This window comes from Chanos chanos, chromosome 14, assembly GCF_902362185.1.
Source record: "Chanos chanos chromosome 14, fChaCha1.1, whole genome shotgun sequence".
NCBI lineage: Eukaryota > Metazoa > Chordata > Actinopteri > Gonorynchiformes > Chanidae > Chanos > Chanos chanos.
Window position 1 is genome coordinate 2,886,997 of NC_044508.1, and position 15,000 is coordinate 2,901,996.

Consider the following 15,000-nt stretch of genomic DNA (forward strand, 5'->3'; position numbering starts at 1 on the left):
CTACTTTAAAAATACAAAAGAAAAACAACGGAAAGTTACAAAAAAATAAGCAGGTGCAACAGAGTTCTCCAATTAGAGGAGCAAAGCAGCCAATCAGAGCAAAAGGAGCGATAAAAGCACTTCCCAGCAGCCTGTGCAGCTTGTATCGCTAATGGCAACCGGCAGGGGGGCGAGCTTTCAGAGAGCGTCATTAAAGCCCGCTCCGATAAATAAACACACGCAAAGACATTCAGCCAGAGAAACACAAAAATAACAAAATAACAGCAGAAAGCACGGTGTTCGTTTTCTTTAAACGACTGAAAGGGTTTCGGTCTTTGAGGAGTCAGCCGACTGTTTGGTCGACATGCCTTTGCTTTTTTTTTTTTAATAATTTTGCCTCACGGCTTGTGAACGTTTTCAAACTGTTACGTGTTTGTTGTATGATTGTCTCTCTAAAGGAGATTATGCTTTTGTGTATAACTACGCACAGGATTTTGAGCTGGGGTCATGCTGACTGGCCTCCTAGAGTGAACTGAGGAATATTTATACTCTTCGTGTTTTCTGTCATGAGGAAAACTTTGCTCATCCTTTTCCTACGTTTGGCTGCCACACTGATTTCGTAACCGTGAGAGTAATCTTTCACAATACCCTCTCTTTCGACAAAACTAACTGTGGAGCACACTCGCTCATGATGTTGGGTTTTTGTTGGACAAAACAGAAGAGATGGTCTAATGGCCTCAGCGTGCAATATTAGGTTATAACCAAAGCATGAGAAGTATAAATTATATGTGACTAGGCCCTGTCCCAATTCTCCTTAGCGCTTTCTCTCCTTGGGACCTTATTGTCTTAAGTGACAACGGCAGTAAGGCAGTCTTGTGATGGCCCCAATACACTCAGTTCCTGTTAGAGTAATAGTAATCTTAGTAGGAAAGGACTCAGGTTAAAGGAATCATTTTAACACAGTAAGACACATTCAAATACTTGAACAAAAAACGTAACCAGGTCTGTCTGTGACACTCAGGAAACGTATTTTATAAATTTATCGTTATTTTAATAAATATATTAATTCACATTAAACTGGTCATGGGGAAGCTGAAACGACTGTGACTGTAACACACAGCTGTAGCTGTCTTCCCGCCCGGGTAGTGTACCTGTGATCGAGATTTTGGCGGACCATTTTGAGGTCCCGTCCAGCACGGTCTGTTTGACGGTTTTCATCTGCTGGGCGTGGTGGAGTTTGGTGACGACGAAAACGTTCCTGATCGCCTCGAAGATCTCCGGTTTGTTCCGCTCTCGTATCTTCATCCGGTCCTTCATGGCCGAGATGATGTGCTGGGTCCGATCCTCCGCTCCCGTCTTCGAGCTCTTCTCTGCCGCCCCTGTGTGGAGGGCGGGGCAGGGCGAGGGGGGGGGGGGGGCGTGGTTAGTCAGGATGGACAGGTCATAGTTTCAATCACTTATAAATCAGTTACAGTTTCAATCGGTCACAACTGGAGAGAAGATTTAGACTGTATGCCGCAGGCTTTGCAGCAGTGTTCCCCACATCCAATCATTTCATTTCAGCAAAACCGCTGTGGACTATGACCGTGCATACATCTGTTTCCCAGGTAACGGTCAGACTTTGATTATGAGGCGAGGGCAGGTGGCAGCGTAGCCTCAGCCCTTTGGGGGAACCGTTATTCTCGGCAAGCTGCCCTCAGAACGAGGCTGTTTCCCCTGCATCAGCGGGTCACAAATCGGACAGACGTTACGAGAACTACAGCAGCACCACGACCTCTGTTCATACACCCAGCCAATCAAACTAAACCACTGTAGATTTCCCCCATTAAACCTTATATGGCTATGTTACACAGTGAGACAGACAAACAAACAAAAAAAACCTTTTAAGACAGTAACACGTATATGTTGACAACTTTGCCATATCTGAAAGCCTATGGGTCTCTTCTGAGACAGATATCCTTGGACCTTAGTGGGAATTCTAAGCCAACTATAAATACAATCAATCAGTCAGTCAATTCATCATTCAACCAGTCAATCAACTAATCAACAAACCAACCAGCAAACCAACCAACCAATATGCTTAGTCCAGGTAATTAAAAGTTGGTGATTGTTGTGAGTTGCTGGATTCCATTGCTAGAAAACAGAGTTCACATGTTCAGAGTGAAACAGTAAAAGCAAAAGACTTGTCCTGGGACTTGGTGTTAGGCAAGCTGAGCTGAGCAGTATTTTTATTTTAATCTAACATGGATTTTTTGTTTTTGTTTTCTTTCTTTTTTTTTTTTTTTTTTTTTTTTAAATTGATGTTTGTTGACTCACGCTGCAGGCAGTCGGCATTGAGCAGCTCCTGGCACTTCTCGTGACATTTGACCCCGCATTCGGAGCAGCGCATGCCCTGTCTGGCAATGCCCCACAGCAAACCCTCACACTCATAACAGTAGGTGGGCGTGGTGGCAGTCCACACCTCAAAGTTATGTGGCGTAGTGCAGGATATGGGATAGATCAGAGCCTGCAGGGTCTTCTTATACACATGACTCTTCTAAAGTGTGAGAAAGAGAGAAAGAGAGAGAGAGAGAGAGAGAGAGAGAGAGAGACACACATGGGAGTTTGCACAACAATTTTCAGAACAAGATTCAGACACAGAGAGAGGGACGGGGGGAGAGTAGAGAGAGACACAGAGTGAGAAGCAGTAGAAGTGAGAGAAAAAGGGGGAGGTATGGGGATGAAGGCAAAGACAGAGAGAGGAAGAGAGAGGAAGAGTCAAGGGAGAGAAAGAGACATTGACGGGGGGGGGGGTACAGACAGAAAGAGAGAGATGGAGAAAGTTGATCCACAGAGGATGTGTTGCTATAGTTGGTGTGTGTGTGTGTGTGTGTGTGATGTGTATTGCTGTGTAGATGTGTGTTTGTGTGTGTATGTTTCAGTGTTAATTATGTCAACAAAATTATGACGAATGACGAAGATATTCATTGATGAAGGGATTTTTAATTAAGTCAACAATGAAGATGACTAGAAGATGACTAGACCTTAACAATATAAGAAATACATTTGATTTCACTATAGTATTGATGAAAATATGACGAAACCGAAACATTGCAAGATGTTTATTATATCTTTAAATATTTTAGAAAAGAACATGGATGATTTAAATTGTCCAATGACAGACATGCATTTACTGTTGCAAAGGAGCACTAGAAAACGCTCATTGTCGACAGACAGGCAGCTATTGTTAAGGAAACATCTGCACACATTTCTTCTATTTCATCATCATGTCTCCAAAAAGCCGCATGGTATGGCAGACAATCCACCGGTCAAATATATGGTTGTTCGTTAAATTTGACGAGAACTCATCAAAATTGACCACACAATCAAGGAATGCACACATGCATTGACAGGGAAGAACACAAATTTCGTCAACTAAAATGATATTATTTTCGTTGACTAAAATGATGTGCCATTTTAGTCAGTGAGCAACTGACTAAATTGAATCAATACGACGTGACTAATATCTGACTAAATTTAAGGGACATTCTTCTCCATAGACTAAGACTACGACTTAATTTAAGAAAAGGTGTGAAAATTAACACTGGTGTATGTGTTGCTGCTGTATGTGTGTGTATGTGTGGGTGTGTGTTTATACGTATCTGTTTGTGTGTGCGTGTGTGTGTTCATATCTGTCTGTGTAGATGTGTAGATGTGTGTATGTGTGCGGGTGTGTTTACATGTATCTGTGTGTATCTGTGTGTGTGCGCGTGTGTTTATATGTATCTGTGTGTATCTGAGTGTGTGTGCATGTGTGTTTATATGTATCTGTGTGTATCTGAGTGGGTGTTTATATGTATCTGTGTGTATCTGAGTGTGTGTGCTTGTGTGTTTATATCTATCTGTGTGTATCTGTGTGTATCTGAGTGTGTGTTTATATGTATCTGTGTGTATCTGAGTGTGTGTGCGTGTGTGTTTATATGTATCTGTGTGTATCTGAGTGTGTGTTTATATGTATCTGTGTGTATCTGTGTGTATCTGCGTGTGTGTGTGCGCATGTGTGTGGCGCTGAAGTAGTTGCATGGGTATCAGAGTGATGACTAAACTGAGGTGGAGGGCTTTGTAAACACTCTTTCTTTTAGATAACAGGATGTGGGCGCTCACCTTCGCCTGCTTGTTTTGGGTAACAAATCAAAAACAGGCGTGACTCACCGTGGGTTCAGAGAAGGGTTTTTAATGTTTTGAAGTTTGGAGGTTAAAGAGAGAACTTTGTCAGAAAATCGGGATATATTTACACTCTGGCATCTCACATTTTGGATGGCAAATGAGCAGAGCAGGAGCTCTCAGTCTAATTACATTCCAGCTCAATATGCCGAGGCCTGAGATGTGTGTACATGCGTTTAGCATTTATGTGACTGTGACTGTGAGTGTCTGTGACTGTGACTGTGTGTGTCTGTGGGTGTGACTGTGTGTGTCTGTGAGTGTGACAGAGTGTGACTGTGTGTGTCTGTGAGAGTGAGTGTGTGTGTCTGACTGCGTGTGTCTGTGAGTGTGAGTGTGAGTGTGTGTGTCTGTGAGTGTGAGTGTGTCTGTGAGTGTGACTGTGTGTGTCTGTGAGTGTGACTGTGTGTGTCTGTGAGTGTGTGTGTGAGTGTGACTGTGTGTGACTGTGTGTGTGAGTGTGACTGTGTGTGTCTGTGAGTGTGACTGTGACTGTGAGTGTGACTGTGTGTGTCTGTGAGTGTGACTGTGTGTGTCTGTGAGTGTGACTGAGTGTGACTGTGTGTGTCTGTGAGTGTGACTGTGTGTGTCTGTGAGTGTGACTGAGTGTGACTGTGTGTGTCTGTGAGTGTGAGTGTGTGTGTGTGTCTGACTGCGTGTGTCTGTGAGTGTGAGTGTGAGTGTGTGTGTCTGTGAGGGTGAGTGTGAGTGTGTCTGTGAGTGTGACTGTGTGTGTCTGTGAGTGTGACTGTGTGTGTCTGTGAGTGTGACTGTGTGTGTCTGTGAGTGTGACTGAGTGTGACTGTGTGTGTCTGTGAGTGTGAGTGTGTGTGTGTGTCTGACTGCGTGTGTCTGTGAGTGTGAGTGTGAGTGTGTGTGTCTGTGAGGGTGAGTGTGAGTGTGTCTGTGAGTGTGACTGTGTGTGTCTGTGAGTGTGACTGTGTGTGTCTGTGAGTGTGTGTGTGAGTGTGACTGTGTGTGTCTGTGAGTGTGACTGTGACTGTGAGTGTGACTGTGTGTGTCTGTGAGTGTGACTGTGACTGTGAGTGTGACTGTGTGTGTCTGTGAGTGTGACTGTGTGTGTCTGTGAGTGTGCCTGTGAGTGTGTGACTGTGTGTGTCTGTGAGTGTGACTGTGAGTGTGACTGTGTGTGTCTGTGAGTGTGACTGTGTGTGTCTGTGAGTGTGAGAGTGACTGTGAGTGTCTATGAGTGTGTCTGTGAGTGTGACTGTGTGTGACTGTGAGTGTGACTATGTGTGTCTGTGAGTGTGACTGTGTGTGTCTGTGAGTGTGACTGTGAGTGTGACTGTGTGTGTGTGTGAGTGTGACTGTGTGTGTCTATGAGTGTGACTGTGAGTGTGACTGTGTGTGACTGTGAGTGTGACTGTGTGTGTCTGTGAGTGTGTGTGTGAGTGTGACTGAGTGTGACTGTGAGTGTGACTATGTGTGTCTGTGTGTGTGACTGTGTATGTCTGTGAGTGTGACTGTGTGTGTCTGTGAGTGTGACTGTGTGTGTCTGTGAGTGTGACTGTGTGTGTCTGTGACTGTGACTGTGTGTGTCTGTGAGTGTGACTGTGAGTGTGACTGTGTGTGTGTCTGTGAGTGTGAGTGTGTGATCTGTGAGTGTGTGTGTGAGTGTGACTGTGTGTGTCTGTGAGTGTGACTGTGACTGTGAGTGTGACTGTGTGTGTCTGTGTGTGTGACTGTATGTGTCTGTGACTGTGTGTGTCTGTGAGTGTGACTGTGTATGTCTGTGAGTGTGACTGTGTGTGTCTGTGACTGTGACTGTGTATGTCTGTGAGTGTGACTGTGTGTGTCTGTGACTGTGACTGTGTGTGTCTGTGAGTGTGACTGTGTGTGTCTGTGAGTGTGAGTGTGACTGTGAGTGTGACTATGTGTGTCTGTGTGTGTGACTGTGTATGTCTGTGAGTGTGACTGTGTGTGTCTGTGACTGTGACTGTGTGTGTCTGTGAGTGTGACTGTGTGTGTCTGTGACTGTGACTGTGTGTGTCTGTGACTGTGACTGTGTGTGTCTGTGAGTGTGACTGTGTGTGTCTGTGACTGTGACTGTGTGTGTCTGTGAGTGTGACTGTGAGTGTGACTGTGTGTGTCTGTGAGTGTGACTGTGTGATCTGTGAGTGTGTGTGTGTGTGACTGTATGTGTCTGTGACTGTGTATGTCTGTGAGTGTGACTGTGTGTGTCTGTGACTGTGACTGTGTGTGTCTGTGAGTGTGACTGTGTGTGTCTGTGTGTGTGACTGTGTGTGTCTGTGACTGTGACTGTGACTGTGTGTGTCTGTGAGTGTGACTGTGTGTGTCTGTGACTGTGAGTGTGACTGTGTGTGTCTGTGAGTGTGACTGTGTGTGACTGTGAGTGTGACTGTGTGTGTCTGTGACTGTGAGTGTGACTGTGTGTGTCTGTGAGTGTGACTGTGTGTGTCTGTGTCTGTGAGTGTGACTGTGTGTGTCTGTGAGTGTGACTGTGTGTGACTGTGAGTGTGACTGTGTGTGTCTGTGACTGTGAGTGTGACTGTGTGTGTCTGTGAGTGTGACTGTGTGTGTCTGTGTCTGTGAGTGTGACTGTGTGTGTCTGTGTACTGAACAAAGATGTGACTGTGACTGAGAATGGCTGGGATCTATGTGGTTTTGAGTGTTGTACATGCATATGCGCAAATCTATATCCATCTATCTAACTATCTATATACACACATACACACACATATATATAGGTATATATAAATGAATAATAACAAGGAATGGAGACTTCTATAGATCGCCGTAGCAAATTTCATCCTCTGCATTTAACCCATTCTATAGTGGACACACACTAGGAGCAGTGGGCAGCCATGCAGCACCCAGGGAGCAGTTGGGGGTTAGGTGCTCGGGGAGCAGTTGGGGGTTAGGTGCTCGGGGAGCAGTTGGGGGTTAGGTGCCCGGGGAGCAGTTGGGGGTTAGGTGCTCGGGGAGCAGTTGGGGGTTAGGTGCTCGGGGAGCAGTTGGGGGTTAAGTGCCTTGCTCAAGGGCACTTCCGCCGGGGATGCTTCCGGCCGGTCCAGGGAACTGAACCGGCGACCTTTTAGCCACAACCCCGCCTCTCTAACCTTTAGGCCACGGGCTACCATATATATATATATATGTATGTATGTATGTATGTGTGTGTGTGTGTGTGTGTGTGTGTGTGTGTGTGTGTGTGTATGTATGTGTGTGTGTGTGTGTGTGTGTGTGTGTGTGTGTGTGTGTGTATGTATGTATGTATGTATGTATGTATGTGTGTGTGTGTGTGTGTGTGTGTGTGTGTGTGTCTGTGTATGTATGTGTGTGTGTGTGTGTATGCATATGTCTGTGTGTGTGTGTGTGTGTATGCATATGTATGCATATGTCTGTGTGTGTGTGTGTGTGTGTATATGTATGTATGTATGTATGTGTGTTTGTGTATGTGTATGCGTGTGTGTGTGTGTGTGTGTGTGTGTGTGTATGTATGTGTGTGTGTGTGTGTATGCATATGTGTGTGTGTGTGTGTGTGTGTGTGTGTATGTATGTGTGTGTGTGTGTGTATGCATATGTGTGTGTGTGTGTGTGTGTGTGTGTGCGCGTATGTATGTATGTATGTATGTATGTGTGTGTGTATACATATGTGTGTGTGTGTGTATGTGTGTGTGTGTGTATGTGTGTATGTGTGTGTGTGTGTGTGTGTGTGTGTATGTGTGTTTGTGTGTGTGTGTGCGTGTATGTGTGTGTGTGTGTGTGTGTGTGTGTATGCATGCTGTCTCTCACCAGTTCTTCATCCTTCAGTGAGGTGCGGACAGCAAGAGCGTGGGAGATTCCTGCTTTCCTTGACTGGACGAGAGACTGAGGAGAAAAGGGCGAGAGGTCACCTACCACAGCGTACAAAGTTTACCCTGGTCACGCTGGTCACCAGTGACTGAGAACACAGCGATCCGACCACCACACTCTTACCATCCAAACACGCTACATCACTGGCCACACTATTCCGTGGCTTTACTTGTATTTTCTGATTTCATGGATTTACTGAATTCTACAATACGACCAACAAAAAGCCAGACTAAACCAGTTTTCTGGGGTTTATAACAGGGTTTATAAATTGACCCAGTTAATCAGCTGATCAGTCCTGATTATTGGTTTATGACTAGTTTTGAGAGGATGAGCTGGAAAATGCATCTGTGGGTTAGTTCCGCGGACCAAAGCGATAAACGTGACGAGGCTGACCGTGAATGACTGCGAGGTCAGGAAAACCCTGGGTTTATGGGAACGCCAGCTCTTGACAGAAACTTATGTTTCAGACAGTCGACGCTTAAAAGGCCTTCAGTGTGATTCATTTCTCTCGCCGTCCTAAATGCTGCTCTCCTTTAAGTGCTTGTCCACTGAATTCCCCTCATGTCTGTGCTAGCTTCCCACTTTGTGATGAAACGGCGACTGAACAAGCAGAAGAATTTTAAACCGACAACAATCTGTCTTTGTTAGAAAGGACATCATCCAAACGCGTTTTTACAATGCTGATTTAAGGAGTGTTTTTACTTTCATCTTCTGCAAATGGCCAGAAACTCACTGGATAAATCTTAGCTGAATGAAAGATAAAAAATAAAGTGGCATGTCTGTAACAACCGATGGTGTAAAGATTTAGGATATTTATACAGTAATACAGTAATGTGGCTATCTAAAAGTAATACTGAACTAGTAAGTGCATACAAATATGCATTCAAAACATCTGTAATAATTAAGCATAAATAATGTGAGAAATTTCTCTTTTTCTTTGCTTCTTTTGTAGGAGCAACAAAAGACACGCTGATTTCTGTTACCATGAAAACGGTTTACCTTCATCAGGTGCTGCTCCAATTAACCCAGGAGTTGTTTTTTTTTTTTTTTTTTGCCTGTATCTCTGAAATAATTTTAATTACCACTGAAGAGCATCTTGGTGAATCTCTGCAGCTGGCGAAACGCCAACTCATTTTACACGAGCGGTTTGTTTGACGCGAGGGTTTAGATGGTTTGTTTGTGGAACTTTTTTTCTTTCTTTTTCTTTTTTTTTTTCATGCATGTGTTTTGTGTGAGGAGAAAAATGAAAAGGAATCGCCTGAGTCATGGTGTGACAGCTCAGACGAAGTGGGTGACGGAGAACAGACAGAACAATAGCACTGGCGTTATCCTTGAAAGGTGTTCAGCACTGCGCTCGGGAAAAGCGTCTCTAATGAACGGCACTCTCTCGTTCTTCTCTTTTTGATCACATCACAAAAAAAATCTAAGTTAACAAAGTCTAATATTCAAACACTGATAATCTCAGTAGCCTCAGACAGGCTCCCATTGTACCACTCACATATATCACATATTCATCTGTCTGTTCCTTTAAATTCAGTGTGAATTTCTATGTGAATGGTATATTTTATCCAGTTCTATCCAGACGGCGATAAACCAGGAGTGGACTTAGACTACCTTAAAAGTTTTGGGCTGAAGTTCAGATTCGACAGATCAGAAAAAAATTACATGTGAAAATAACAATAATTATTCACTGATTAAACTGATATTAACACACAGTTTTTTACTCAGATTGTCAGAGCTAAAATCCCAGGAGACTTAGCTCCGAAGTCCGAGCTAAAAGCCACTGCAGTAGGTCAAAGGTCATGTTGTGAATCAGTGATTTACTTACCATGGCCTGAATGTGTTGTGTGCACAGAAGCATTCAGAAAGAGACGAAAGGGGCAGAAAGAGAATTAATGTCAGAGACATTAGAGGTATGTTCATTTATTTCATTAATCTTCATTAACAGAGAAGTGTGGAGTGGACAAGGTGGTGTGTCACTGAGAAAAAAAAAACCCGAACGAAAAAAAAAGGGCTACGTACCACCTCGCTGACCAGGGGAATGGGTTTCCTCTTACGTAGATTGGGCATGCTGTCAATCCCAAAAATACCCCCTCCACTACACAGGGTGCACACACAGAAGACAAAAAAATTACACAAAACAGACGGGTAGAGTAAAAGAAAGAGAGAGAGAGAGAGAGAGAGAGAGAGAGAGAGAGAGAGATTTACCTTGTCTTAGCCCATGGCTGTTTGTTGGGGTCTCCATCATTACTCTGATTCTATAGAAGACACGTCACAGAAAAGAGTTTGTCATTAAGAGTGGACAATGGATTTTTATCAGCCAATCAGTTAATGAATAAACAACACACTTATTATTACCAATTAACAAGGAAAATATAGAATATGAGACAGGGAAAATTTGAAACAATCAAACAGCAACATAAAAAAACAGAGAATGGGAGGGAGGCGGGGGAGAGAGAGAGAGAGAGAGAGAGAGAGAGAGAGGGGCACACACCTTGCAATTGAGTTGGTTGAGTTTCACAAACATAGAATCTAGCTCACAACTCATAATCTAAGTTTTAAACCAAACATGGTCTCCAAGATCAAACACCCATTGACCATTAAGTATCTGAATGTTCATTCAGTTGGCTGTGAGAACTGGGGTGAGACCAGTTTCAAAGCCAGCTGCCAGTGTAACACGTTTGTATAGTGTAAAGACTTTATCAAAAGCATCCTGAATATTCATGACACCCAGAGTGCTGTCTACTCAATATATGGGCGGAGAAGCACTCTTATAAAGAAATCTTGTCCACAATTCAAATAAACTCCAAAAGGATCTGAAGATCTGAAAATGTCAGAATAACTTGTTTCTCTTTTCTTTTCTTCCTGTTTTTTTTATTTTTTTTTATTTTTTTACAGAGTAGCATTAGAAACATGGCACTTCACTGCTCCAAACGATTTATTTAAAAAACTCGAGAGAGAGAGAGAACGCCTCCTGAGTGGAGCCACCTGGGCGAGAGAGCCCGAGACTCATCTGCTGCCTTCTCCAGACCCAAGGATTCTACTCTCTCTTTCATTTAAGCCTGTTTCATAACCCTGAGAGCCGAGGACCGTGCAAATGCCGCGTTACCGAGGACAAAAAAGCCAAAGTCTGTTCACAGAACGAGGAGAAAATAAACGATGGATCCACAAAGCGACATACGAGACACTGAACTGAAGCAAGAGAACAACTGCACAAACTCATGGAGCTAACGGATTATGCACTGCAAGGACATGCTTCTTTGAAATGTGCAAGGTTTCGGCAAGACAAAGGAAAAGGAAAAAAACGAGAGTATAAAGCGACAACTGCTTTGCTTAAACATGGTCATTATGCTATCCAAAAAAGCTGCTCTGTCATACAAAAGATTCGCAGCTGAAGAGGAAAAAAAAATCGCTTGGCAGTAATTATTATATTGCACTGATAGCCATAACATTAAAAACTGAAGCTCTAAAGTGAAAATAAATAAAACAAGGTTTTAATGAAAAGGGGCTTGCAGCCAATGTGCTGTAAGTCTTTGTCAGGGCATTACTTTCACTTTCAAAAAAGTATCTTTTTCAGCTATGGATATCAATACAAGTAAGCGATTAGAGCCAAATATTTTTTTTTTTCTCTTCAGCAGAAAGAAAACTTCCAGACTGACAAGACGGAGAATTTTTGAAACAATGTAGTGAAAGAGGGTGACCTGGTCTTCATCTCGACTGCCTTCTGCATATAAGAGAAAAAAAAAAAAAAACAGGGCAAAGGGAGAAAGAAGCAGAATAAGACTGTCAGTCAAAGTCAATCAAATGACACTAAACAAACATCGTCCAAACAATCAGTTTACAGAAAACAAGCAGATGCGTTTCAGAGGTGACAAAGCGATCGATTGAGACCAGGGACATGAATGTTTCATAAAGATCTTTAATTCATTTTGTAATGGGTCCTAATTTTTCTCTTCCTCTCCACTCTCATGTCAGGGTTGTTTTTCACTAAGACTAATTAATACGCCCTAAGGTTGGTAAATGTAATGATAAAACACCGGTGTGGCATTGCTAATGCATTTACTCAGAGAGAGAGAGAGAGAGAGGGAGGTCTTAATACCCACAAGACACCCAATTCAACGGTTCACTGTCATTAATAAAAGTGCCGAAAATGGAAAAGAAAAAAAAAAAAAGAAAGAAAAAAGCATCCCTCTGACTTATCAAGTGTAATATTCAAATCGCTCAGATATTTAAATATCACATTTGAGTTGAGGGATGAAAGAGAATAGGCTAAGTGAGAGGGCTTTGATCAGCCTGGGTGAATTTAGAAGGATCTTATGCTATATAAGCTTAGCGTCTTCAGAGACGTCTTACAGTAACGTTGACAACATAGCAGCTGAGAAGAGGAAAAAAAAAAAAAAGCAACAAGGATGGCATCATTTCAATTTGCAAACCACTGGAAGTTAAAATTAAACAAGACGGGAGCAAAGATGTGAAATTACAAATGCACCCTAAGCCCTTAAAAATAGTTTTCCTCCCCTGTTTTTCTCTTTTTTTTCCTTTCTTTTTCACTTCTTTTGTGCTTTTTTGTTTGTTTGTTTGTTTTTTATTGCCAAACACACAACCAGAGGAGTGAGAGTTTAAAAGTTGCGTGTATATATGATCGAGAGCGTACCTTGATTAAAATCGTCCTCAGAAAACGTGGACATGGTCACCAAGTTGAGATGCCGTCTCGTTTCTCTCTTCTCTCTGAGTATCTGCTGGAAGCTTCTGAGGCATTTGAGTCTGCGTGCGTCCCTCTGACTCAACTCCAGGACTTGCTCTCCATCCTCTACCTTGTTAGCCTCTTCAGTGAGATCTGTTTGGGGCTGCTCCTCCTGAATTACGCTCTGGTCCTCAAGAGGTGTTGGCCCCTCAGCAGACACTGATATAGGGATGGACTCTGAGGTGGAACACTGTGGTGGGGGTTCAACCTCCACAGGTTGTGACAGAGTGACTTCGGAAGGTGGCTCATGCACGGGGGTGTCCAGAGCTCCTTGATGATCTTTTTCTTCCTGCAAAGAGACTTCGTTGTCTCCGTCTACATGGAGTTTGGTGTTAGATGGATTCGACACAGTGGAGATATCCTCTTTTTCTTCAGTACTGCTATCCCTTCGGGTTGCATCTTGGCATGGCGTGTCCGTTTGAGGAGTTTCTGCACAGGGTGTGGGTGTTTGGGACAGTTCCTGCTTAGGTGTTTCTTCGTTATTTGCAATATCTGCTTGCAATTCACCACTAAAGAATGTAGGTGGATTGACTTCAGTCTTAGGCAACGGTGTTTGGGTGCCCGAACCCTCAAGTTTCTTTAGTGCCCCTCGCAGGGCAGTGCTGAAGTCCAACACAGCCCTACCGATCCGCTTCACATTAAATCCTACATTACTGACCTCAGCATCGAGATCCGAACCACACAGATTCTGATCAAAACCAGACAGCTCTCCATCCTTCTGGGTTCTTGTCATGGCTGCCGATGCACCTGGCAGATTGCTTTGTGGTGCTGTTTCTACCACAGAAATTTTCTCATTAGATTCGCCTTTCAGACCACCGCTAAGGCCATAATGCCCTTGGAAGCCCTCTTTACGGTTTGTAGCCATTACGGTAAAAGTGTCATGACTTTGGCCTGTGGCCACATAAACCTCACCCTTATTTCTACATGCCTCAGATGTTTCATCACTTAAGTAGTCACCAACAGCTCCAAAATCACTGCACTCCACTCCAAGAGGTTCAGAATGAATGCCACCATCTTCCTCACAAGAGTATTGTCTTCGCCTGCGTGCATCACGGTCTTCCCGGCTAGAAGTGCTAGCTGGGGAATTGTAATGCCTGCTTGAAAGAACGGAAAGGTGCTCTGAGCTTCCCATTGATGACTGTCCACCTAAGGAGCTACAGGTCCCTTCTTCCCTGCACCGATCCCAAGTTTCTCCCCTTCCGGTGCAGCCATCCCCTTCCTCATAGCTGCCCTGTCTGGAATATCCATCTTCCTCACTCCAGCCAGTCTCCACACTCCCACTGTGTCTAAATCCCACTGATCCCCAATCCTGGTCACTTCCTATAGCTTCCTGAACCTGCCCTAAAGTGGACCTCTCATGGTCTGATTCAGACTTGGAGCTCTGGCCCGAGGACAGCGAGCTGGTGCTGGGGCAATCCTGACCATCCTGGCGTTCTAGGTAGCCAAAGCTCAGCTTCCTTCTCCCAGCGCCGGGGAGCACATCTGAACTCTGGTCTGAGGTATCCTGCTCAAATTCATTTGACACACCGTGGGCTGAAACAGCCGTGCCGGAGAAGGCGGTCACACTCCTGAAGGTTTCCCTCGTATCTTGGAGGTCTGCGTCTTGGTTTGAAGTTGTTTTGAATTGCCCACCAAACCCATGGTGCTGTTCAGATACAGCGCTGCATGCACTTGCAGCTTCCAGGGTACAGGGCTTGCAACAGGCCTGGCTTGAAGAACTGTTGGAACTGTGACGACCAGGTAGTGAATGGCTGGAGCAGGACTCCACCCCTGGCTTGGATCCTGAGCGAATTCCCTCTATCTCCATAAGAACTGCATCCACGCAACTGGACACCTCTTCCACGGAGCCGCTGACAGAGGACAAGTATTCCCTCAGGTCTGAGATCTCCTCTTGGATCTTGTTGATCCCTCTCAGTTCTTTTAGTATGTGATCAATGATTGCACTGGACTCCTCCTCGTGCTCTTCGTCGTCCTCCTCTTCCTCAGTCTTTTCTTCTGTACCAGCACTGAAACCATAGGCGACAGAGCCTCTTTGACTGTGTGTTGTTTCACCAAATCCTGCCCCATTTAAATCCGAAGGAGTTTGGTTTTGGGTTCCAGTGGGCAGCAAGGTGCTATTATGTTGAAGGGTGCAGGGTATCCGTATTCCACCCTCTCTGTTAAGCTCCACCTCACCAACACAGGATGGAGCAGCCATGCCGCCAAGTTCCTGACCGTTTGGGACTGGGGCAGAACAGCAGGCT

General features: G+C 44.3%; 1 protein-coding gene across 1 annotated transcript in view; it reads right to left on the reverse strand.

Moving 5' to 3' along the window:
- unc13ba (unc-13 homolog Ba (C. elegans)) overlaps window positions 1–15,000 on the reverse strand; it is a 99,828-nt gene that overhangs the window by 27,700 nt on the left and 57,128 nt on the right. Inside the window, exons 12-18 of the mRNA XM_030791732.1 lie at window positions 12,668–15,000; window positions 11,715–11,737; window positions 10,222–10,271; window positions 10,036–10,111; window positions 7,954–8,028; window positions 2,296–2,515; window positions 1,131–1,358 (exon numbers count right to left, since the gene is read on the reverse strand). The exon at window positions 12,668–15,000 is cut by the window's right edge and continues 278 nt beyond it. Coding sequence (XP_030647592.1) covers window positions 1,131–1,358; window positions 2,296–2,515; window positions 7,954–8,028; window positions 10,036–10,111; window positions 10,222–10,271; window positions 11,715–11,737; window positions 12,668–15,000 — 3,005 coding nt within the window. The remainder of the gene's footprint in view (window positions 1–1,130; window positions 1,359–2,295; window positions 2,516–7,953; window positions 8,029–10,035; window positions 10,112–10,221; window positions 10,272–11,714; window positions 11,738–12,667) is intronic.